At 43.3% G+C, this 25,833-nt stretch overlaps 1 protein-coding gene across 8 annotated transcripts; it reads left to right on the top strand.

Annotated features, from left to right (window-relative positions):
- Positions 1-289: 289 nt before the first annotated feature.
- On the top strand, positions 290-25,539 carry LOC125722999 (target of Nesh-SH3-like). Of its 8 annotated transcripts, XM_048999349.1 has the most exons (24): positions 290-513; positions 5,149-5,328; positions 7,159-7,227; positions 7,702-7,834; positions 9,410-9,591; positions 10,115-10,167; positions 11,147-11,186; positions 11,904-11,981; positions 12,164-12,238; positions 13,390-13,557; positions 13,729-13,806; positions 15,592-15,780; positions 16,469-16,525; positions 17,774-17,857; positions 19,174-19,245; positions 19,802-19,927; positions 20,162-20,251; positions 20,581-20,790; positions 21,297-21,402; positions 22,047-22,126; positions 22,448-22,477; positions 23,143-23,301; positions 23,555-23,677; positions 24,370-25,539. In XM_048999349.1, the coding sequence occupies exons 1-24, from the start codon at positions 324-326 to the stop codon at positions 24,483-24,485; spliced, it is 2,688 nt and encodes an 895-aa protein (XP_048855306.1). In that variant the 5' UTR covers positions 290-323; the 3' UTR covers positions 24,486-25,539. The 8 variants fall into 8 exon arrangements, with proteins under 8 accessions (XP_048855306.1, XP_048855308.1, XP_048855309.1 ...); XM_048999351.1 differs by lacking the exon at positions 12,164-12,238; XM_048999352.1 differs by lacking the exon at positions 13,729-13,806.
- Positions 25,540-25,833: the final 294 nt, after the last annotated feature.

Genomic DNA, 25,833 nt, shown 5'->3' with positions numbered 1-25,833 from the left:
GTGTATTGGGATCTATTAGTGAAGCCATAGAGCTTTAATGGTGATGTAAGGGCAGGGAGACACAGAGGCTGTCCACCAGCTGGGGGACCACAGCTGAAGATGAAAAGAGCCCCAGCTGAAGCAGTAGGGAGCAGAGGAAGGACAGTCAGTGGTGTATTGAGCTGAGAAGTGAGGGAAAACACTGCAGACCGGGGCGGGGGGGGGGGGGGGGGGGGGGGGGAGTGAGTTGAGGAGGGCTGGGGGGTTAAAACTGTCCCTCTGCAATGTGTTAATGTTTGGAGGTGTTACATTAAGCAGTCCCCTCCCTCCCTGCCCTAGTATACATGCTGCTCGGACTCCCGGTCGACATCACTCCACAGTCGCTCGTGATCCGATCAGCTCCAGAGCGAGATCCCGCCTCACTGAAGTGTCCCGCGCCGAGAGTGTCCGAAGGCACCATGCTCCCAAGACCTCTATTCCTGCTCCTTGCTGGGATCCTACTGATCAGCTTCAGCCATGCGCAGCAAATCAGAGGCAAGTCACTCGGAACAAATAACTACGAAAACAACTATTATAATAATGTGCACATTTTCTCCAAAATTGGGCTGAATTTTTTTTTTAATTGCCATGCTTCTGGTTTTCAGCGTCAGTTGCCGCAGATACATACTTGTAATGCATTTTATTTGCACTGCCTTCAGTACCTGCAGTGATGTAAATAGTCTGAGAGATGCCGTGATGGAAGGCTCCAGAACGCTTTGCACTGTGATTCTGTCTCCTTGGTGACCTAAGCTTTGATCCTGCGCAGGATTCTGGGCTTGCGGCTGGAGAGGTGATCGGGCTTCAGCCCTTTCGCTTCTTGGCTTGTCTTGTGAATGTCAGGTGTGATGCCCTCCGTACTGATTAGATTCTCAATCGAATGTAACAACAATGCATGCTTTTGAAAGACATTGAGGTACTTTGGTAATTACAGTGATACGGACAAGTCCGTAATGTCTGTTATGTGTTAGTGTTGGAGTCGAATATGATCAAATGGGCGATTTTGCAGTTTGCCGTATTAAGCACCACTCCCTTTGATAGAGAAACACCTCGTAATTATAAGCAGATGTTACAGTCCGTGTTCCCTTTAAAGGGGAAGCTGTGGCGGCTTAGCAGAGACCAGGCAGAGTTACAACCTCGCAGATGTTGAGTTGTATAGAATGTTAAATGGCATATAAAGCTTTTTTTGGGGGGTTTTTCTGAAACAAACGGTGACTTTTAAGTTACTAGGAGAATGTGTTCCTCTGTATTCCTATGGGTTTTTGTACCTCTAACCTGTAATGTGAACAAAAGCATAGAGATGCATTGTTCTGCGATTAAAATGCCAAACAATTAAAAGACACAAGCATCTCAAGCCATCTGAGACTGGCCAAGCTGTCAAACCGGAGCCCTGATTGGCTCCTTCGTTACGTTACTGAGAAGTTCTATGTAGAAGCCGGTTGTAGCATAATGAGAACAGGGAGGTTTCAGGTTCCCCCGAGTCCTGAACCCCTTTCTGTGCCATGTGCATATTCCTTCAGTCGCTCTCACCCAGTAGGCAGCTGTAGCTGCCTCTGTTTCCTCAGTTCCATGTTGTCGCAGACGTGCATTTTGGCTGCGGTCCTCCCTCCCATCCTAAGCCATGCACTGCATCTCAGTGACAGCCGGGTCTGGGAGATGATTACCAGGGTTTCTGGGAATTGTTATCCCATCCTTCTGTCGGGTCTCTGCTCCATCCAAGGCAGAACATGAGCCCGTCTCTCTCAGCGTGGCTGCGCAGTCGGACTGCGCAACTGCCCAGTAACTGGACTTTTTTCTTGGGTCAAAGTAGGTGAGCATAAGTTGTCATTGACTCATGATGAACACTATAATGAAACTGATTTAATTTCTGACTACGATGTGAATATGCAGTGAATGGTACATGGACCATGGTGTCATGGGTGTGTTTATAAAAAGTACAGCAGTATAACAGTGCAAAGCATGCGGTAATGTTTTACAGTAACTGCACCTTCATAATACATTCATAGACCATTCATAAGCAACACGTAAGTATACCTGAACATCCTAACATACCTTAACAGCTTTAATATACATTATTAATAAACATTATATTATATTACATGGTATAACTGTATAATTATAAAATGCTTGATATTGAAGTATATTAAAGCTGTTAAATTATGTTAAGGTACATACTGCTTATGAATACTCTATGAATGTATTATGAATGTATTTTTAAGGTGCCGTTAATGTAAAGTGTTACCAAGCATGCACAGTGTAACAGTTCAGATACGCTCCTTAAGCTCGGTGGTCCGGCATGTCTGCTGCTGGCAGGTGTGGTTAGAGTCCATCACTTGATGTTTTTAGCCATTTGTCTTGACCTCTATGTAGACGGGGTTTGAAATGTGACAGAGGAGGTTACACAGATAATCAGGTAAGCCAGTGGTAATGGTGACAATGCTCTCCATGAAGCCAGGAACTGTTAGCTCTCTGCTGTTGTGACTCAAACCTCTTGTCAGTACATTCAGCCTGAAATGGTTGGGAGCATTGAATTAAGATTTGGCTTCAGATCTATGGTGCAACTTCAGCTCGAGTTCAGCCTGCTCTGCTGAGTGTGACCGACCTCACCTCAGCAAAAATATTTTTGGTGTCCATGGTTGAGGATCTTTCTTATTTCCATGTAAAATTTGTCAGTGCAAGTAGTGATTGTACACTGGAGGCGTCTTGCATAGACGTACAGAGGCTTTCCAAGAGCACAGCGGGTTGCCAAATTCACAAACTGAGCAGCTGATTTGATTGGCTGTTGTTTCTGGCATGTCGGATGCATGGTTTGGCCAAGACACACTTGCCTCTTCATTTGTCAGAATAGTTAAAGGTAAAATTCTCAATGTATTTTCTTTCACAAAATGACCAATTATTAATTGTTGCTGGAAGGCGAGATTGTGTAAGTGTTCGGTATACAGTTTGTGCTAAAATTGTAACGACAATGTTTCCAGTCAAGCCGATGCATTTGCTGACCTCACATCCATCACTAGCTCGAATATTGTTTCATTGTGCTGTTGCACAGTTGGTTGTTCACCCAGCATGCTCTAGTCCACACATATGACCCTTAAATGCATTGCTCTGACTCCTTCAAGACAGTGAGTGCACGGGCAGATCTGATTGAATGGTTTTCTTTTCCTTAGTACATTTACGTGTTTGATGACCTTTCGGGTTGAGTTCGGTGTCTGGCCCATGCTGATCAGTCCAAACGTACCAGTCCAGTAAGCTTCGATTAAATGGTGATTTATGGGTCATTTAGACTGGGCTGAGAAAATCATAACTGAGATTGCTGCCCAAATTTTAGGGAAAGTGCTGTATTGTGTTTGGCTCCTCAGTGGGAAATGATTAAAGCCAGTCAAACTGAATAGATGAAGCAGTGTTATGAATGTGTGTGGAGAGTCCTTGGGGAGATTTGGATGCCTTGAACAATACTCTCTGTTTTCAATGGTTGAATACTCCCAAGTCAATCTGAATGAGTAACAAATCCAATACATTTGTCACAATCGTTGTGTTCATATAAACATTTCAGATTGTGATGGGGGGCAGAACAAGCCAGGAACAAGTTTAGTGTAATCTGTCCATCTGGCTCCCTATTCCCTGTGGCCATATTTTTCGCACCTTGGCCCTCTGACCCCAGCTGTCTCACTATAAGTAGGTCAGCTCCATGTTAAACCTTTGAATGGCTGGATCTTGACAGGGATTATCTACATGATGTATCTCCAGTTCTGGGCACGACTCCACCTCAGGTAACTGATCACTGAGATGCCGATCATGCATCATCATTTTCTCCTTATCATGAAATATCCCAATATAAGTGGATGAGACAAAAATTCTGGATGATGTTTCTGTGGTGGGCTTTGTTTCAGATTGCTGTGCGTTTGCCAAAGGTCTCCAGCAATTATCTACACTCATTCTTTTAAGAAAGTAAAATCTGTCTCGTTATGCCTAAAAACCCCTTAAGCAGAATTACTGATGCTGTATAAAGCATAATACTGCCATTGTTAATCTGAGATCCTTGTCTGAAATCACATTTCAAAAACAATGCTCTGGAAAGTGTTTCTGCATGCCCGTCTGTGTGACTGTTTTTGTTCCAGTGGTCTCTCGATTTCTGAATTGTTGGGGTATGGAACAGAGAGGAGGCAGCAGCGCATATGTTTGGCTGTTTTCATGTGGAAAAAATGTTGAAGACAAGCCATGTGTTTTTATTCACCTCCGTTCGATTTGAGCTGCATTCGCTACGACTGTCAATCCAAGATTATTTCAGCTTTGGCTCTCATTTAGTCTTTGTCTTGAAGTCAAATTTTATTTCGCTGTCAGTCATGTCCTGCAGTATACGACTCCGGAGTGTTCCAAGTGGAAGGTCCGGGAACTATATCCATATGGAAGTTGGTGGGAAATGGAGACGACCTTGACATCAAGGAAGAGCATGATTAATATGTATATATCTAAGCTATCCACTTGTCATGTTGGAGCAAAGATCAATGGAGTATTAATCTTAATCTGTATAGCATAGTTCCATGACAACCCCTTACTGCTTTGTGTGTTTCTCTAAAAGGTACAGTTAAACAATGCTTGCTGCCTTTCTCTGTCTTGTTTACCAAGTTGAACTTCATGCCTGGAATCCACGAAACCCTCGTTAAATGCTTTTGAAGTGCTGAAGAATGTCTCCAGGAGCATTAGATCTGAATATTACGTCAGCCTTTCTTGCCTCTCCTGTCTGGTAGTCTGGCAGGAAAATGGCAGCACTTTTCTAAGATCAGAAGGCATTGAGGATGGTGACCCCGCTTCCATGGCAACAGATGATACAGTAGCTGTACTGTAGGGGGAATGATGTCCTCCTGTTAGCTCAACTGTTTTATGGTATTAAATAAAACCAGTTAATCAGTAGTAAATTCAGTCATTTGCCCATCATTGTAATTCCTCTAGCTATGACTGTTCATTGAGTTATTTGCAATGAAGTAGGAAGACATTAGTACCCAGTATACCATCTTTCTTATGCTATTAAAATGAGGAAGCTTTTAAATATGTGTGAATACCCTTGAATTCTTGTCACAGGTGAAATGCTCACAAACTCTGCTCCTCGGTGTCCTTTTCCGAATGTGTCTTGCGCAGTAAGGAGACAGAACATGAAAGTACGCATCAACGCGACCGGAGACACCATCGTGCTGAAGTTTGTGCGGCCCAGTCCTGACATGAAGCTGGAGGGCTACATCCTGGGTTACGGGAGCACCATGTTCTCGCGGCAGTTCATCGAGCTGCCCAGAGACGGGGAGCCGTACGAATCGGAGATGGGTGAGCCAATTGCATGACGACTGTTAACCTCTCATGGCACATTTATAATGGCCATTATAAACGCAAATCCTGTTTTTTTTTGCTCTTTCCAGAAGCGTTTTTTATAGTAAACTAACAGAAGTGTATGTGAACATGTGGGGTTTTGGGGGTTAGCCAAACTGTGCATTTCTCGCACATTACTTTTTCAAGCAATTCCGCCAAAACGACCTACCGCATTTTCCCGCAGGCAACAGGAGCCACGAAAGGGTTAACCTGCAGAGAATTCCAAAATGTGCTCTGGGTTGATTATTTTGGGCTGATCAGCGTTTATCACTTTAAAAGCTCACTCTCCAAGCAGGCAAGCTATACAAATCATTGTAGTAGCTATAAGCTAACGATGTTCCCATGAAGGAATATCACTGGTAATTATTTTTTGTAGGCAAAACATGACATGCCACAGAAGCGAAGCCATTTGTGCTGTTTATGTTATGATATCTTGATGATTTATTGGTTCCGTGCCCCAGCTGTTAATTAGTCACTGAGAGAACTTCCCTGGAGTAGCTTTGAAAGAAGTGATTAGCCTTGTATCCAAATACTATAAATTCATTGAGTTTGGCCAGCGACCTGCAGGCTAAATATTGATGAAAACACACAAGCTCAAGGAAAACATTCTCTTTTAGCAAATGGCCATGTCGAGGGAAGCCTTTAAAATCCTGGCTGTTGAATTTTGAATGTCGGAGAAATGTACAATGTGGCTACTCAGGTCCATTAACACTTTTGAAATAAGTCACAAGTAGCGAATCACCTCTAAATTGAAGTCGAGATGGTACGTTCCATATGTGCATATTTGGGGCCAGGAACCAAAAGCAGGAAGCCAGTTCTGCAAGCTCTGTAGTCTCCAGACAAGCCTCAGATGAAATATAAATCTTCTGACATCCTCCCTTATCGCCGTAACCTGGCTGATGATTTACCTTTCAAGAGAAGCTTGTGTTGGGAGAGAGTGCTCAGTTATCTATTTAATAATTACCGCTATTCATTATCCCATCGCATACAGCGGGTGTTGGCTATGCTGCACCAATGCTTTTATTTCATGTAGCGATTTCAAAATTTTCTCAGTTTTCCTTTGAGGTTCAATTCTTTGTGGTACGAAGTTGGGGCAGCCAAATGTCACTGATGCATTGAGTGTGGAACATGGTTCTGGAGCAGGATTTCATCCATTAGAGGATCACAGGAGCCTACTTGCTGTTATATTCCACTTCTGCTGAGGTCACCTCTTAAATTCGTGGCCTGTGTCCACACCCTCTTTTATCTAGGCCCTTATTTCTGATTGGTAATTGATGACGGCTGGTTGAGCCTCTAATATAAGTGCTGTGTCATAATCGTGCCTGGCCATGGGCTCCCCGGACTCCTGCCTTAGTGTCGTCCAGCGCCGTTGGGCCGAGCAGCTGGGAGACCTCATCGCCTCTGCTGCAGTCTCCTGACGTTACCCTTTTGTTTTTTTCCCACATTCTGGCCGCATCGGGTTTCCGTTGGCAAGAGGGGATCCCCAGTGCCTCATGTTCTGATCTGTGGGCCGGTACACATACAGTATTATGTATTTGTCAGCGTTCATATATTTAGTTTAACTTCATTTGCTCAAACGGCTGGGTGTGCGATGCATCCCCAGTCATAATCTGCACTCATTTGCCTTCCCTGATATTTTCTCCGCTTGTGGCCAGTTTCTGAGGTGGCCTTGGCTCACTTGTACTCAAAGAATCTGTACAGAGTCACTTTGGCTGCCCTGGCTTTGTCATGACACTGCGCCCACTGGGATAAATAATGCAACTTGACCTTTCCATTGTATTCAATTAGATGCTGAACCCAAGTATCTCATTGCTGTGCAGCCTATTCCCACCAATGCAGTGAAGAAGCAGTGCTCAGGTAACACATGGTAACACTGCATTTGATGGGGCAAAAACAATATAGTATTATGTTATTACTTATGGATTAATGTCTTAGTTACATGCTGATCTCATGTTAATTCATCATTAATGAATCATGACACATTTTATCAAGCAGTTACTATATTTGTTACTATAGCTGTTAATTATGTAAACCTTTGTGAACTACAGAATGAATTAGTAATGAATGACACAAGTTAAATACTGATCTCACGTCTATTCATCATTAATGAATCTTGATGCATCTTTTATCTCATGTAGCTACTATATTTGTTCATGATTTCTGCTCCTGTAGTAATTGTGCCCTGTCAAGTGAAGTGTTACCAAATCGATGTATAAATGAACAGTTTAAATAATTATCTGTATCATCAAGATTAATTCGGTTCTTGACGAGTGTCTTCTGCTGTACATATCAAAGCAAAATTTGAGTTCTACAACTTCCACATCTGCTTAGGAAAAATTAATCTGGATAAGCCCCTTCACCTGGTGATTGGCACGGTGTCCCCCACGTCCGTGCTGCTGTCCTGGGGAACCTTACTGAAGACGCCCTACGAGGGAAGCACGATGAGCGACTGTCTGGAGGATGGGTGAGTAGGAAAATATCGCCAGGGAGACGTCTAGTAACTGCTCACAGCCCTCTGTTGTGAATCATGTCCTCAAAATATCAGGATCCAAATCCAAGGAGCTGTCAGGTAGATGCTGAGAGGGATTTTCCTCAGTCTCTGAGGAACTGAAGAGAGTTCCAGTTTTGATGCATCTCCCGTGAAGACGCGATCCAACATATTTGCTAAAAACTTGACAGAGGAGAATCATGTTTATACTCTAGGTCGTGTAGTAGGTCTTCGGGATCATAACCGGAAATGTGAATTTGATCCTTTGGGCTTGCAGGACGACATTCCATCAGCCACCTATCCGTCACATACTGAAAGTGGTTCACTGGAAAATTTCCAGTGCGGTTTGACTGCAGCCCAGCACGAGTCTAGTGGTTATGTTTAAGCAACCGCTAGGGGTGTAATGAATGAAGTGCATTTATCTTTTTATGAAAATAATGTAATGGCCACCTTCATGCTAGTGATTAATAATATCAATAGTAGTACAGTTTGCCAAGGAACCCCATACCATACCATATTATATACCATATTAACCCACCTACCATCAGTAAACCAGATATCGATGGCACTGCCAGCCAGACTGGCAATTTAATAGTAAGCCATTGCAGTCTGTCAATACTTTGAGCTTTGTTCTACATTTCTGGAAGATAACATGTTTCTGTAAAAGTGTCTCCCAGAATAAACGGTCACGCTGAAAGTTACTTACATGCCCCTTTGACAAGTATCAGGTTTTAAAGTTCAGGGACCAGGGACCTGTGTCACGAAGCAGGATTTCTGGATAACTTGTCAGATTTAAGGTAGTCTGGGCTAAATGTAAGTATACAAAGATACAAAGTCAAGTATACTGGGATACCTTAAATCCTACAAGTTATCCGGCTAAGCAAGAAATGTGGCTTCGTGATACAGGCACCCAGGTCCCAGGAAGGGTCTCGCTGCAGAACCCTTGAGCAAACCTACGCTAGTCCAATAAAAAATTAACAGCCTGTTTATAAAAATGTAAATGAACAAAAGTACTGATTTTGATGGATATTGTAGATGGCATCATGAGTGTGGATGACAACAGGCTATGGTGCTGTGAAAATGACATAAAGGGGAAGATTTTGGGTGGAGCTTGCAGGTGTGCAAGCAGAGTGAGATGCTGAGGGCCAGTGGGACTCGGCCGCCGCTGCACACTGTTCCACTTTGACTTCGAGCTCCTTCTCCCCCCCCTCTGTTGGAAAAGCTGTCGGAAAGCTTGACCTAAGCCAACTCTCAAAGTGTCCTCTAAGCCTTCGACGCCGAATGCCTAACGTCAGCTCCCGCAGTTTATTGCCTGGCTACTGCAGGGAGCGTTACTGAATGCCTGAAAACGAAAAACAAAATAACAAAAAAAAAAAAAAAGAAACGAATGAAACCTGATCGGTTGGCGTTGACCGACCGGGTGACTGTGTTGCTTTTGATGTAATAAATTATTCCATATTCATGTTGTTTTGGACAAAAGTTTTAATAACAACTAAGGCGTAAAGAGGGCAGATTTCTGTAAACTAAGGTGGCTATTTTTGTTGTGTGCAGGTACTATACTGTCCGGTACAGGGAGAGGAACAGGAAGTGGAATTATCAGACTTGCCCCAGCAGCAATACGGTCATTGACAACCTAAAGCCTAACACACCGTACGAGTTTGGCGTTCGGCCCAGCAAGAACGAGCGTATGGGCACCTGGAGCAAGTCCGTCCTTCACAATACCGGCGTAGATGGTATATTGCTTGTAATGATTATTACCTACGTCAATGGGGAAAAAACATGCTGTCCTTGGCCTAATCACAGCCATAGCCTCCACTGTTAACCTAATCAATTTCCTTGTATTGTCGTATTTAGCATACAGTCTTCTCCTTGCCGGGCCGAGGGTAAAAGCATTAACTATCACACCAAACATGTGGTCTTAATAAATCTTTGAGGAGCACAACACCATGTGCAAACTTTTATTTTGAAAAATACGGCCTGCCACTAAAATCAGTTTTTGCGTCACTATTTTAAGTGTTACAGCAGATTGCCGTTCTGCTCGGCCAGCATGCACCCTTTCCATATGCATACCACCAATGCTAGCCACCCTTGGCAGGAGCAGAACCCGGCCGCATGCCGAGTGTGACGGGGACACGTGTAGGTTGCTTTGTGTGCAATTAACTCCAATATTCCCCCTCGTGAGGTTTTTCAAAGAATAAGCGGTTGACAGCTCAGGCTTTGACGCCTTTTCTCTTGTTGCTACGTTATGTTTTTCAGACAAAGTCGTGCTGAAGCCCTTCAAGCCGAGGGTCCCCAACGGGAAGCCGGTGGTACGAATCCCTCTGGGCCACTGGTGGCTTCTTTACTGGAAGACAGAGAACGGGGTCCATCTCGCTTTCGAACCCTTAATTGTTTCCACAGGCAGCTGCCTTTAAAATCTCCACAATATCTTGCTTTGCCGTTTTTATATTTTGCGAGCACGACTGCCTCTTTTCCTGTCTTTCCTTCCATCCTTTTTTTTCCGCCCTGCGTCCCCAGTGAGAAACAACTAAGCGTGCCAGAGGCGAGTAGGCCAATGGGAGGGGGCCCAGGGCAATCTAACATCTGTTTTCCTCCAATGCCGCCCCCCCCACACCATTCTATCCCTCTTTCCCTCCTGGAGATGCTTTTTGCTGTCCATCACTGAGGCGGGGAAGGCAGGTCAGACGAGTCACACCCCAACTGCTGGGTGTCTTAAGCTTCATCTTTGCTTGACCTTGTATTGGATGCAGTTCTTTTAGCGATGACGTGGATACCGTATCGTTTTTGTAATTCATTTACGCATCTGGGTGCAAGATGGTGTTTTGCTTCAGGGTCGCATCCCTTGGATCTCATCCCTCAGCTATTTAGATGCAGCTCCTTAGGTACCAGGTGCTCCTGAGTTGCCGTTGCTAAACACTCTGCGTGATGTTCAGCTATAACAAGAGGCTAATGCTGCTTAACAGCTACGCTACGCTAAGCGGTTCTTCCTTTGGCGTGAGCCTGAAGTAGCTACCAGGCTACAGCACAGTGACAGAAATTCTGGCACCTTCTGAGGGAAATTCAAACTGAAAGGCAGGCCGTAGTATGTGATACTCCTGGGGAAAGATGGGATTCGAGAGATCCCACCATTTTGGTCAAGTAATACCATGGGGCGGTTGAGCTGGGGAGCACTGATGACAGCCCGGATTAGAATTACACAGTAAAATTACAGTAAAATTTAAGCACTTGACGTGACTCAGGAAATGTGCGGATTTCTAACTGAAAATTCATTTCAATTCACTTTTTTAGAAGCCAGTGACTGGAACCCATGAACACTTATCTCCTAATGGTGAGGTTTAAACTGTTTTCAGATCCTAATAAACCTTTATTATATACATTAAAATAACTATACCTATTACGTATGAATATGTGATAAATGTGCTGTTATAGTGTATATGGAGATCTGGATTCTGTAGGACGAAATGAGTATGTCACTGGCATACTGAAGAATAGCATAGCAAAACGGCTACATATCGCAGATTTTTGGTCTCTCGGTAGAAGTAAATGGTAGCGATATTGGGCTAACTACTTCATGGGGCACTTTACAACTGAAGTACAAATCATGGACGAACATAGTAGCTATGACATAAAAGATGAGTCATGATTCATAAATGATTAACAAACATGAGATCAGTATTTCACTTGTGATATTCAGTACTTGTCCCTTCAGCAGTTCACAACGATTTACAGAATTAACAAATATAGTAACAAATATAGTAACTTCTTGAGTTAAAATATGTCAATTTATATAAGATGAACAAACATGAGATCAGTTTTAATTAATACTTAGTTTGTGATTATTTTTCACAGAAAAGTATAGTAATACTCATACATAATACTGTTATTTGTGCCCCGTCATGCAAAGTGTTACCCATAGCGGCAGAGCAGAATCTGATTCTCCTGTAATGTATCACAATTGCTGTGCACCTGAGTGAAGGCTGCAGTACTGCACGATGGGGGAGAGCTGCGGGTCATTCTTATGATTTGACCTCCCTCTGCCCTTTAGGCCTGCAGAACAGGACGCAGCACACAGAAACAGCCCCCGTGAGAAATGGATTTCCCAACACTCCGAAGGCCCCCTATGGTAAACTTGAGTGTGGCTCTTTGCTTCAGCTATGTGTGACCTTCAGAAACGCTTCTGTTACCACTGAGCCCAGTTCCTAATCCTTTTCGAGATGGGTACGGCGCGGCTATCCATCGAATGTGCTTCCCCTGGTTTATTTGAGCTTTTTTGAGTTTTTGAAAGCCTACGTTATTTTTCTGCAGCACCACCTTCAGGCCGTCTGGAAACATCCCCCATCCCAAGAACCACTGTGCCTCACTGGGTTGAGTTGACACCTGGTAACAGAGAGACACTTTTGTTTTTGTCTTCCCGGTTGGTCAGTGCTTGGCTCCTCTCGTTGCATTGCTGGGGGGGGGAGGCGGGGGGCCTCGGCTGTTGTATTGGCCGCATGCTGGCATGTCATGAGTCCATAGAAAGTCCGAGATCCTCGATGATGGTATGAGAGGAGTGACCATCAAGGAATTGCCGGTATAAGTAAGCGACACTGGGTGACGAAGTGCTCTGGCTCCAGCCCTTTGAGGTCTGTGCATGGAGTTTCTTTTATGTGTTTTGCTCGGAAATTCGCTGCCTCTGGCACCTCGAAGGGATGTTGCTTGTACCTGCTGTAGCCACCCTGAGTCCTGCCTCCATTGCTCATTCCACCGCGTCGCACTCACATTATCGTTCTTGTCCAGTGTCTTCGTCCACATGTCCCTATCACAGTCACTGCTTATTTTTTCGCCTCATACACCTTGTGTACGAGATGGTGGGTGCTTCTCCCCTTGGCAGTACTTTCTTTTGTTTAGTTTATGAGTGGTTTCACTCTCTATCTGAATTCTTGTACAAATGACTGATGAAGTCAAATCCCAAGAAACCACAGATCATTATTCTACATGGTGAAAATGGGATAAATTAATGGTTATTACAGACCCTAATATTGATCCAATATGCACTTCACTCGTAATGAGTTCAACCGCCTTACTACCAAAAGCAGGAGTACTTCTCAGTTTTCAGATCTGTGCCCTCCTGTGGTACATCTGTCACTTCCTTCCTCCTGTTCACGTGAATATTTCTCCATCCATGTTTTTTTGTTTGCAGAGATGTGCTTTCAGCCCGTGGCAGTGCTGAGTTTGCATGTCACCATTGCATGCATTGAAAGAATTTGTATTCCCCAGGAGGTGCTACAGAGATCCAGAAAACCTTGCCGACACTAATGCAGATTCTTTTCTGAATTCCTAAATTCTATCGAAAGAATGACTGTTAAAGTTGATTAGAATTATATCACAGACATCAAAGTCTAGAAAAAGAAGCAAAACAACTGAACAGTCTCAGTTGTTGATTTGTTTTGGTAAAAGTCCAGGTGCTATGAAATCTGGTCCTCCGAGCGATTCAGAGTCGGACACCAGTGTGGATCCGCCAGTCACTGCTCCTCTCTCTTTATCTCACCCAGGAAGGGCAAGTTCAGTTACAAACGTGTCACAGCAGTCAGGGGGAGCTCCTCCTACCACGAATCTCCTCCGCACCTCCACTGCACATGTCCCAACTCCCTTTCCAAATCACCAGGGGCGAGCCCAGCCCAGAGTACCCCGTCCCAGTCGGAAGTTCTACAGCCCTTCTGGTAAATGCCCCCAAAATATATACATATCTTTTTCTCCCTCATTTTGTGCCCTGACCATATATACTGTTGTCCTGCAAGTCTTTGGGGGCCGTGTGTGAAGACTTGGAAGAAGCCTCCCCATGTTTTGTCTCCATCTACCTCAGACACATAAAAGCTCTGTCTCTCACACAGCTGTTGGCGAGTCTTGGGAAGGACTCTCTCTGCTCACGTCCACCCCCACCTACGAGCCACCACATGATGATGGCTGGGGTAATGGTGATGTCATCACTTTCATCACCTGACTGTTTGTTCTGTTCTCACTAGGCTCATCCACCTGCTGCATTACTCTATGTGTTAATTCTTTGAATTTGTCTTCTCCCCTCTCACAGGTGTGACTTCTGTGTTTCATTCAACCATGTCCCCATCACCCATACCCATAAAACCATAAAATTCCCAGTGTAGTCACTAGTGATGGACAAAACGATGCTTCATGAACCATTTGCTGTATTTTTTTACTCCACTAGATGGTGCTCTTTGTTCAAGAATGGGCACAAAGCATGTCAAAAAGCAAACCAACAGCACCATCTAGTGGCATCAAAAAATAAAGGAAATGGTTCATAGTTCATTTTGTCCATTACTGCTAGTCACCCATAGGTGCTTTCCCACTGAAGCTCATCAGGAACCTGGTTCCTGGTTCTGAGTTCCTGGGGTATCTGGACCGAGAGCTTTTGTATTTTATGGCCACTGTCATGTGTCGTGTTCCCACCTCACAACAGGAACTGTGACCGTTATGCTAAGTAAGCATGCGAGATGAAAAAGGTGAAAGGTGATTGTAGGTGAAATATGATGACATAATCTTATAAGTGAAGAAACTACAATGCTACCCCAAATAAATGGAGGAAGAATAAATTTTGTTAGTCATATGCTTGTTAGTGGGGGTGGGAGATCGATTGAGAGGTGAAAAAAATACGGGACAAGTCATGTCCCATATTGATTAAAAATGAGATACAGCATTTTATTTTACAATACGGGGGAATCTCCTAAAATACGGGATGGATTGCGATTGTACTTTAAAAAATGTCTCAAAGTGCTGGCCCACAATACAGCTGCATATGGCTTGCAACATGTTTTTAATTTATTATAAAATATGGCCAGTAGACCGATCTTTCACTTTCCACATAATAAAAAAAAAAATTATGGAACATTATTCCACTGGCAAGTTTCACTGCCGGCTTATCCGTCCGCCCCGCGCTGCTCAGTATCGGCAATATTGCACAAAAATATTTTGGAAATCAGTCAAATTTTACAAATTGGTGCAAAAATAATTTCATCTGCTCAGTTTTTGCTCCACTATCTCTACCTCTGCTCCCCGCACTTCTGTGTGACTTCCAAGTTAGCACCAGTGTGAGCCATGTTTACAAGCCCACTTCAATAGTTCCTGGTCGAACAAAATAAATTCAGGGAACACCACCCAGGAACTACACTGTGGTGGGAAGATAACAGAAGTTCCTGTTCCAGAAAAAGTTCCTGCAGTGGGAAAGGCCTCCTGTTGCTTTGAGTTCAGTTCTTTTCTGCTTGCTGCCTATGGACATGGCTCCGCAGTCCTGTCACTGTAACTACTCTTTGTGTCCATGTGTACCCTTTGGGTTAATTCTATTAACCAGCTAACCTGCACCTGCATCTCAGTGATGCATGTCCCACATGTCTTTTTTTGTTGAGTTTAGTAACAGGAGTATGTAGGTCACTTGTGACTTTAACAAGTGTTTCAGATACCTTGAGCAGCTTGTACTCCGATATTTTATTAGACTCTCAAGAGGCCATTTGATTTTGGAATTTTAATCACTTTTAAAGGTTTCAGCCCATAAAACTAATTAAAACAAATGAATGGATTTAGGGTTTTTCAATGCCTAAAAAAAAACCAGACGTTAGGCCCAAAATCATCCTGGATGCCAGGGTACTTTCATTTGGGTTCAGCCACACCTGTGGTCGAAGCCTTTTTATGGCACCTCTCAGAGTCCCTATAACCTACACCTGCTGTTCTCTTTGTTCATCCAGGTACAAATGCGCAGAGAAACATGACCTCGTCCACAGCACTTGTCCCTCAGAGCTCAGCTGTTACCATGGCAGCCAGAAACCTGACGACGTCACCAGACAGTGCTGTTCTTTCCTCAGCCTCTAACAACATGAGGCAACATTTCCCACCCAGGTCGACTAATTCTTCCCAGACCGTGATGACACACGGGGGTAATGGAATCTTTCTTGCCCTTAACCAGTCACCCCGCCACCTCTGTTTTCCTTCCTAACAGTGAACCAGTGTTGTCTTCCAGTGCTCAGCATAAGCACACTGTGCTTTCTTTGCTGTCCTCAAAGAGAGCATCCTCTGTTTCTCTCCAGACTGGTCTAAAATTCAGCTGCAACGCTTGGCCTCTTTCATTTCTTCAGTGAACTACCTCAAGCTGACATAATGGCTCAAGAGCCCTCTTTCCACAGATCATGTGGATACATGTTAATATGTTTGTTCCACTGTTCTCTTGTACTGCCTTTGCAATTTCAGCGCAGCTAAACTGTCCAATCCCCTTCTTGTCTATTGGCTACAGCTTCTCAACATGTGCTAATGATGTCCTCCTTGCACAGCCCTTTTGGAGAAACTGCTGAAACATTAGGTTTTTAAAGTGATTTCCATCAACATAGTCTACCATGTACATAAATGACCATAATAAGCTTATCCGTATTGGTCCAAAGTTAGTTGTATGTGTCCCAAATATGTTTAGCAGGATAATTTCTTCTCCAATTGAGCACTCTCTCTAAATCATTCTGAAATTTCTTTTGTAGATATTTCACATTCATTCTGAATGAGTGATTTTCCATCAGTGAGGTGCTGACCCACTATATTTTGGCTGACATATGGGATTTTCATGTTTTCCCTCAACAGTCAATGGTGAACACCTTAAAGGATTCTCTCTTCCCATATGGTCCGGATTGCAATTGGGTAATCTAGCTGAATACTACTTTGTCTCTCTTGCTCATTATCTACTTGCAAATACACGCCTTTGTTCCATTCTTGCAGGGCGTCGCTGTTGATGCTGAAGTCCGCCCATGTCATGTGCTTGTTTGTGTGTGTCGCCCTCCATCCATGACCGTGTGACCCATGTGTTTTGCGCTACCCAGATGTGAGATGTCTATGCAAGCTTTTGCAGACTTGTTATAGGCTCATCGAACTTCTAGCCATCAGTAGATGGCTTTTGGCAGTCACTTGCAATCAGACCCGGCGCCGATGGCAGAGACGTCATCGGCTTAGGGTTTCTGATTGGTGCTTGGCGTTTGAATATTCTGAGTGTTGTGCGTTTAGTCTTGGTTCATGTTCGGGAGCAGAAACTGACGGTTTCGTAAGCCTTCAGCCAGTGCAATACAAGACAATTTACACGTAATCCTCTCATGCCCAGCTATGTTAACTGGGCTGTTTGACAATCTATTTGCCAGGCTCAAGGCTAAACAGTCAAATTATTCTGGTCAACAGTTAATCAGGATTGACTGTGCCCTAGATCGACTTCATTCCTCTGACTTTTATTCTGTGTTCCGTAGCCTTACGTAAAGGACCACCACACGCATGCATTTTTGCATGCTTGTCCCGTCTTGCACATCAAGCATGAGCTACCTACATCCATGGTGAAACAGTGTTGGGTTCTCATCCATCTGTGTGAAATTTCCAGTCTGTCTGAGTATACGTCTTAGTTCGTCTTCCATGCTTGCTGTGTAAATTTTGGCACATGTTTACAGTAAACTGCTTTTAAGAAACAGATGTTATACGCTTTGGAAAGGTGCTTTTGTCTGAATTAAAATCAGAGAGAAAAAAACTTTACTGCATGCCAGTATATTTAACGTGGAAAAAGTCTCCAGTTTTGCCAGTTTTTTTGGGTTCAGTGTATTTACAATAACACACTGGAAGGTAAATTAATAGGCACCATTCACTGGCTGCTGGAACTGAATGGGTACCAGTGAAGTAATCAACAGGACGTGGGTATTGAAGTCTGTGACTGGGAACATATGGTGATTGACAGTTTTGCAGGCTGATTTTCCTCATTGCTTAACTTCTCAGTCTTTCATCAAAGCGTTTGATCTGTTGTCATACGAACTGAAATGAAAAGAATATTGCTGCCTCTCTGACTGCTCTAATCGTACGTCATGCACTTCTTGAATACCCAGCACCCTGGTTTTAACACCAGAACTTTTCCCACAGCAAACAACTCCCTGGAAGACATAAAGCCTGGGGTCCGTGATGGTATTGGCCAATCAAGGCCTTCGAGTGGCGACCCACGCTATGGTAAAGTCTTGTGCAGATGGCCAGCTTCCCATTCAGCCAACCCCATGCGCATTTTGAATTCCATCCTTTAGTCTTTGCCTGCATGTTAACATGCTGCCAGTTAATATTTAGCCTTCCATTAAAAATCATCCCCCTTTTTCCACTCAGCTGTCACCACTACCAAAGGCTCTTGTTAGTCTTTGGACAGTACTTTCGTACAGAAAGTACGGCGCTTTTTGACATTAACTATATATCGCAATATTTTTTTTCTCAGCTTTTTCATTCAAATTTTTGTACTTGTTTTTTTCCTCCCAGTCTCACCCCAAGAATTACATCCTCTTCCTCTTCTTGGCAATGCAATGATCACCAGGTTTAGATTGTTAAATAACTTAATGTCGAATTATTACATATTTAGTAGGAGTCTTTGTTCAGCTGGTGAGAACTGAACCTGAAAGTGAGACAGTGGAGATCACTTTTCTCTACTCTTTCCCCTCTCAATAAAATATCTTGTGTTGGTTTTGTTATGAAAGAAAATGTGCAAAGTTTTATTAAGCAAAGGTTCTCTTTGGTAATCAAAATTTTGCAATGCCAAATAGGCTTTCTGAAAACGCTAAGCCTTATAAATGACTATTCCAAGATGTAAATTATGACCAATTTAATAAAGTGTTTATTTTGTATAGTAAAAACCTTTTTTTTCCTGAGTTATAAAAATGTACTTGGAAAGGAACAGATATACACAGACATGTTCTCGCTTGAATGTTTTGATTCATCCCAGGTGATTTGTTCAGGATTTCTCATCATTTTATACGGATGTCCAGTGCATAGTGTTCCTCTAAAAGTCATAGGAGGAATTTGATTGGATCACGGGACTTTAGCTCAATGAGCTTATAACAGCTTTTTAATGAAAGGTCTGGCGATTTCATATATTGCTTGGTCGCGTCAAATTAATGTCATGACTCAAATACTTGGGACTGATTCCTGTTGGTTAACTTATATTTCTGCTGGTAAAGATAGCATCGGTGAAGTAGTGATTAGGTTATGCTGTGATAACTAGCTTGCTAGCTCTGTTACACCTAAACCAAGTCAAATTTACCATGACTCTTTTTAAAACTTAAAAATTCTGAATCCTTTTCTCATACTTGTGTTTCTTTCCAGCCTTTCAGAATGTTACATTTATGGAGATCTGGGCATTTTCCTGTTAGCTCTCCCCCCGCTTTTGTCTGCATTGTTTATAGTTTCATGTAAAAGATGTTCTACACTTCCACAATTGAAGAATCACTTCTTCTACATGGCTCAGGGACTCTTACTAATGGTGCAAATTTGGTTACATTTTCCAGGATCTTCTTCACAGAGCAACACTGTCTCGGGCAACAAGAAGATCAACCAGGTTGGAAAGCCTGGAGATAAGGGTAAGTGTTGAGGTGGACCCAATTCTCTGTGAAAGCTGTATATTATAGATGTGAGCTGCAGGTAACATGGTGGTCAAGGACCATGTTTTATAATTTGATAGTTCCAAGAGTTTCAAAATATTACACTCTTGTGGAAGATGTCTCACCTGAAATCCATCAATGCCGTAAATGCTGGTTAAGCAGAGAGATAAATAAATAGAGTAGAAAAAATCCTGCAATGCTGTAGATACTGTTCAGTTTTTGTGTTGCATGATGTTTTCCAAGTGCTTATCACCACTCCATATATATCATTGCACATTTATGAAATGGCCTTTATTCATGCCCAAGGTACCAATGGGTCAATCTTTTGCTTGGTGGGTCAAACCAATTCCCACTTCTTCCTCATATGTAGTTGCAGTCTGTAAAATGCTTATTTTTGTGGAACAGACTCAATTCTTGTACCACTTGCTCATTGTAACCATTCTGAGGATTCCTGAACACCACTCCCCAGGCTAGTTTAGATGATAGAGATGTAGACAAGCGGCACCTCTAATTGCATTCTGTCAATCCCTTTCAGGAAAGGCCACCGACCTTAAGCAGACAGACATGTCTCCATTCCCGAAGCCGAACTTACCCCCTGCCACGCCAAAGCCCACCAAGCAAGAGCGAAGAATGACAACACCGGTTGCTCCAGCATCTAATGGTACAACTGCACAGCTGGACTGTAATGAAAAATGGAACATTGTCCACTAGGTAGCTGCGTGGGAAGGTAGGGAATGTAGGTTTGACCTTAGGAGGTGGAGCAAGGCCTGTAGACATGTGGGACTTGGGGACTCCTGGCTGTAAGCACTAGCAGTAGTAGGTCATTCTGGACAGTATTTTGAGCTCTTGATCCTTGAAAAGATTTGTAGTTTTAGACCTTCTCTTGCTCTCACAGGTAGCCAGTTTGACATTCGGGACAACTCCCCTGTGTTCAGCAACCGGCCTATTTCAGAGGTGGATGCATTGGGGAAGAAACGCTTTGTGGGTAAAGTACTCCACACTCTGTTTTTCACGAGTGGTTTGAACTTTGTTTTATTGGAGCATTTTCCAACTTTTACTTGCTTGAAATGTTGCTGTATATTATAGATGTGAGCTGCTTTAGACACTTGCTTTATTTGCAGATTTACCTTAGACAATTGGGTTTTATTTTACAGTTCTGGCAGGGAGACTGTCATCCTCATATGATAAACCGATTATACTACATTAGAGCCAGCTGATAGGCTGTCATACTTCTTCTATTGACAAATCGTTTACGTTTTTATGAGCTTTGGAGGGACACTGCATGGTCTCTTAAGAACACTAATCTTGCTCCAGCTCCTCATGTGATCTACAAGACGGACAAGAAGCAGGACGAACCCTGCTCCATTACCACCTCCCTCAGCTACTTCCCAGACGAGGACGGAGGGGAGCAGAACGTCACTGGCCCCCCCAAGATGGCACCTTCTAACCTCACAGTGGTGACGGTGGAGGGATGCCCATCCTTTATCATCTTGGACTGGGATAAAACGGACAATGAGACCACAGGTCTGTGGCTGGGTGGGGTCATGAATTATAGTTTTGCAGAATTCATTCAAATGTATAATTAGGTAACACTTTACTTAACGGGGCACAAATACTTATTAGTAACTCAGTTACTACTGAGGTACAAATCATGAACAAATATAGTAGCTACATGACAGAAAAGATGCGTCACGATTCATTAATGATCAACAAACATGCGATCAATATAACGTCATTCATTACTCATTCTTTCAGTTGTTCATAAAGGTTTACAGAATTAACAAATATAGTAACAAATAAAGTAATTTCTTAAGACAAAATATGTGTCACGATTCATTAATGATGAACGAACATAACATCAGTATGTGCCTAATACTTAGTTTGTGGCTAATTAATACATAAATAAGAGAACAATATTATATTATTTGTGCCCCCCTCGAATAAAATGTTACCTATAATCGCACAACACGCTGAAATGCACGATACAAGCAGAGCACCAAACCAGGTTGTGCAATGTTCTCTTCTGACAGAGTATGAAGTAATCTCTACGACAAAAGGTCCAGAAGGTGAGGAAGTCTCCATACTGACCACCAATCAAACGCACACAGCTGTGGAGAACCTCAGGCCAGAAAGAAGGTACCGTTTTCAAGAACGTAGAACCCTGGTTATGAGCCACCATAGTATTGTGCTGGAATGGCGGAGAAACTCGGTGGTGTTTTGCTGATTTGAATAATGCTATTAGACTGGAGGATATTAAGTAAGCCACCGTTATTGAGTGTGTCTGCGGTCGATTATGATTTAACGTAACATTCTCTAGCGCAGAAAATTCCTGTTATTTACGTTATTTCTTCCTGTCATTACTCAATATGACATAAATATTTCCTTTGGAAACTCCTATTTTCAAAATCAAAGTCATTTGTTTTCACAGCGATTTCTGTCGAATCCTGTGGTTTTCTGATGGAGAATCCTTCACCGTAGGGGAAGGGTCTGGGTGGCTGGGGGTGGAACACTGCTTCAGTAATGGGGCTGAACATCTGGCACTGCTTCTCAGACACAATATAAACCAGGGTTTCCTCGATCTGAGGCCACTGGCGCAGAGGCCACTGTAACGTCTCACCGTTTCACATGGAAAAGTCATTACGGAAGGTGTATGGACATGACTGGAGATTGTCTGAAGAATAAAAATATCGAATGTCACTACTTTGGAGATGGGATGTAGACATTGTATTTTTTTTTTAACTAAAAGTATATAAAATTCACCTCCTCTTGTTTCTTTAAAGCTATGAGTTCAAAGTGAAACCAAAGAATGAACTTGGAGAAGGTCCAGCTACCGAACCGGTGTCATTCAACACAGAATCAGGTATATTTGAACTGAACCCAATCGACTGAGACCTACCTCCACACATCCAGAAAGGGTGTCCAATTAAACAAAACCTAGACAGTGAGCTCAGCTTGGCTGCGCTTCTGTAGCCTAAGCCCTGTAGCAGGCTAAGATCCTCTGAGTCTCTCTTCTTCTGTATTTCCCTTCATGTGCACCACCATTAACGCAAATGAACAGATGCAGATTTGCACAGTCAAAAGTAATCTCCACGGCCCTCTCGAATTTGTCTTGCACTTTCAATCTAAAGGACTGCAACAGTGTCTAAATGGCCTTTGTCTGCTCTCTTTTTACACACCTCAGCGGACCCTCGAGTGACCGAGAATGTTTCAGGTGAGTCCCTCCTGACAGCGTCTAATTGGGTCAGGATTAATGGCAAGCCTGAGCTTTTCTGGTTGGAATACAGCTGGTCGATGATCCACCGTCCAACTACCCGGTGTTATGAGTTCACTTCTTCCAGACCGGAGAGCAGGCCAGGCCAAACACTGACACAGGACCAGCACAAGGCAGCATTCTTATATTACTCTATCCTGTGCAGCATGGGCAGTTACCGCACAGCGCGCTATTATGTGAACTGGGACAGTGTTCTTATATTTTGTCAAGCACATTCTTACGTTTTCTCTCCTTCCAAGGAAGAAGGTGTTATTTTTAGCCCTTGCTGCCATTTCTTTAAATCTTGAAATCTACAAGTGCAAGGAAACAGCTTAAACTGAAAATAGCTTAATAGATTAGCAGAGCAAGGATATTTTTTTTAAAGTCTCAGAATTCAGCTGTATAGAACATTTGGTAACACTTTACTTCAGGGGGCACATAAGCCTTAGTACAGTAGTAACTCAATTACTACTGAAGTAGAAATCATGAATAAAAATAGTCGCTACTTGAGATAAAAGATTTGTCATGATTCATCAATTATGAACAAATGTGAGATGAGTATCTCACTTGTGTTATGCATTAAATGTTCCTTCAATAATTCCTTTCTCCTCCACTCTATCCTGCAGGTAAAGACGCCATCTGGACTCAGTTTCCCTTCAAGTCGGACTCCTACTCCGAGTGCAATGGGAAGCAGTATGTGAAGAGGACCTGGTATCGCAAGTTTGTCGGCATCCAGCTTTGCAATTCCTTGCGATACAAAATCTACCTGAGTGATTCCCTTAATGGTGAGCCTATGTCCTCCTCTCTGCTTATGAGGCAACTTCCTGCACAGCAGATCTAGACCCCTAGCACCTCTATGCGACATTGCAGCATCCTTAACTCCCCACTTCTACGTGGGTAGTGTTTACAGCTTCTCCCCATGATTGAAGGCATTTTGTTTCCACACAAAATCCAAAGATGGAGTTTTCAATAGTGGAGTGTGTTGCTGAAAATGAACGAGGATCGATTTTGATGTCAACATCATCGTTCTCCTTGTAGGAAAATTCTACAACATTGGGGATCAGACGGGCCATGGTGAGGACCACTGCCAATTTGTGGACTCCTTCCTTGATGGGAGGACAGGAAGCCAGCTTCTGGCAGACCAGCTTCCCCCACGACCAGGTAATACTGTCTGATGGAATTCTTCCATCACATTGCATTGGTACTTCCTACCATAAACACTGAGCTACACTGAGCTCGGACAGGGTTTATAAACTACCATTTCAATTAAAACGACCTGTATTTCAATTAAGCATTGAGCTGTTGCTGTGTGCCGATTGCTCAGTCTCCTATAATGACATGTACTGCTGATGTTAATGTGAAACTAGATGAGCCTTTCAATCAAGGAAACAAACCAGTCAAAAGACAAGAATTAAGCTGTTTAGCCAAGGACAGATGCCTTTCGATTTTTAAATAGTTTGTAAAACCTGAAGTAGCTCCAACTGTCCCCCGTGACAGGGATTATCTGGTCACCCTACATTTGATACAAATGAGTAATGAAAGAAATGACTCTTAAACCAGTGATTCTCAAACTCGGTCCTCGGGATCCACTGCCATACTTGTTTAGCAGCTCTCCCTGCCCTACACACTGCTGATTACCTGGATCAGGTGTGTTCAGTCAATCAGAAGCTGAAAGACAGCTGGGACCTGTGTGTGGGGCAGGGATAGCAGGAAAACAAGCAGGGTAGTGGGGCCCGTGGGCCGAGTTTGAGAACCACTGTGTTAAAGCCTTAGTGCTTAGTTTAGATAAATGCGACGTGGGGTGAAGTAGTACATACCAGCTTCCTCAGCCTAACCACCCTCCCGCCCCCCAGGGTACTACCGAGCGGTGAGACAGGAACCTGTCCACTTTGGCCAGATAGGAGGAAACTCCCACATCAGCTATGTGGCATGGTACGAGTGTGGGGCGCCAATACCTGGGAAGTGGTAAGACGCCAGTAAGTGTCTAAGGATGAGCCACGGGAGAGGATCACACCTGGAGCGAGAAGAGGCCTCGTCAGGCACGGGGGGCTTTTCCCAGGAATCGTCCCAGACTGCCACAGTGATAGCCACACCCACCCTGCCTAGTCACAAATCGCGTACAGAAAACTAAGTGCCAATGACTTGAGGGCACCTGTAATATGTTATGTCTGCTTAGTCAGGTCAGTATTTATCAAATGGGACAAACGAGAAAAGGACAGAAAAGCAAAGCAGTAACTTCACGGGAATCGTGAAACGACAGAGTAGATCAGTTGTACACTGGGAAGCTGGCTCCCTGAAACTGTTCAAATCCTGTATATTGTTATTTATCTAAAGGATGTAATTAAGTGTTAATTATGCTTTAGCCAGTGGGGTTGTGAGGTACAGAACAAATATTGTTGCATATATACATGGCAGACGCACTCAACCATTGATGGGAAGCTGTGGGATCTAAAGTCAAGGGACTCTAATAAAACTGAGCTTCCAATGTCCTTGAGTATGTCCTGCACAAAGTGTTAGGAAACGTGTCTTGATGTACTTCTTGCTCCTGCTTACGGTCTTACTGAGAGCCAGAAAAGGTGACACACCATACTAACAGGTCACTCTACACCAGGTTCACATCCCCATCACTGCGGTCCTGCTCTACTTTACGGCTAGAGGGCTTTGGAATTGTAATTTGCACAAATTTAAATGTATTTATATGTATATGGAGAGCAACGTCATTTTTAGGCAGACTTCATATGGGGGGGGGGGGGGGGGGGGTGTGGAACTTCGGCCTGAAGTGTTCAGTCTCCACAGTCATAACACCTGTACAGGTGTTCAGAATAAGAACAGGGGGATACAGCAAGTCAGGCAATGCTTTGGGTTCAGGGTTTGATGATTTTGTACAGAAACTCTTGACCATTAATTGCAAACATGTTTTAATCATTTTTAAGGGAAATGTGTAGCAATTTGTACTGTGTTTGACATGTACGATCATTCATATTATGCAATTCCAGTAATAAAAGACTTTGTCCCTTTTTAAACGTTTTCTCCTTTTCCCTTTGTTAATTGCTGAATTTAAGTGCTGGTTAAACACTGTGATCATGGCTTGACTAATTCAACAATTACACAATGCTTTTTTAAATTTAAGCCTTTTTAAAGGCCTTTGTCAGACTCCCTCCCCATTAAAAGTGGCACCCAAACCCACATTTCACAAATTCCTGCACTGCCATCTATAGCAATGCGGCTAACCTCCAGATCTGAAGCTTTTCAAGATTTGAATCGTCATCTTTCTGAACCCTGTAATTGTAACAGCCTTCAGTTTTGATTCAGGCCAA

Source organism: Brienomyrus brachyistius, unplaced genomic scaffold (assembly GCF_023856365.1).
Source record: "Brienomyrus brachyistius isolate T26 unplaced genomic scaffold, BBRACH_0.4 scaffold44, whole genome shotgun sequence".
NCBI classification, from domain to species: Eukaryota; Metazoa; Chordata; class Actinopteri; order Osteoglossiformes; family Mormyridae; genus Brienomyrus; species Brienomyrus brachyistius.
This window is presented reverse-complemented; position numbering and strand designations above follow the sequence as displayed.

What these genes read in the sequence shown, in the direction of transcription:
- LOC125722999 (XM_048999349.1), top strand. Translation starts at nt 324, where the DNA reads ATGCTGCTCGGACTCCCGGTCGACATCACTCCACAGTCGCTCGTGATC. An exon ending in GGGGAAGAAACGCTTTGTGG is followed by an intron (nt 20,252 to 20,580) that starts GTAAAGTACTCC and finishes ATCTTGCTCCAG; the next exon opens with CTCCTCATGTGATCTACAAG. An exon ending in AACGGACAATGAGACCACAG is followed by an intron (nt 20,791 to 21,296) that starts GTCTGTGGCTGG and finishes CTCTTCTGACAG; the next exon opens with AGTATGAAGTAATCTCTACG.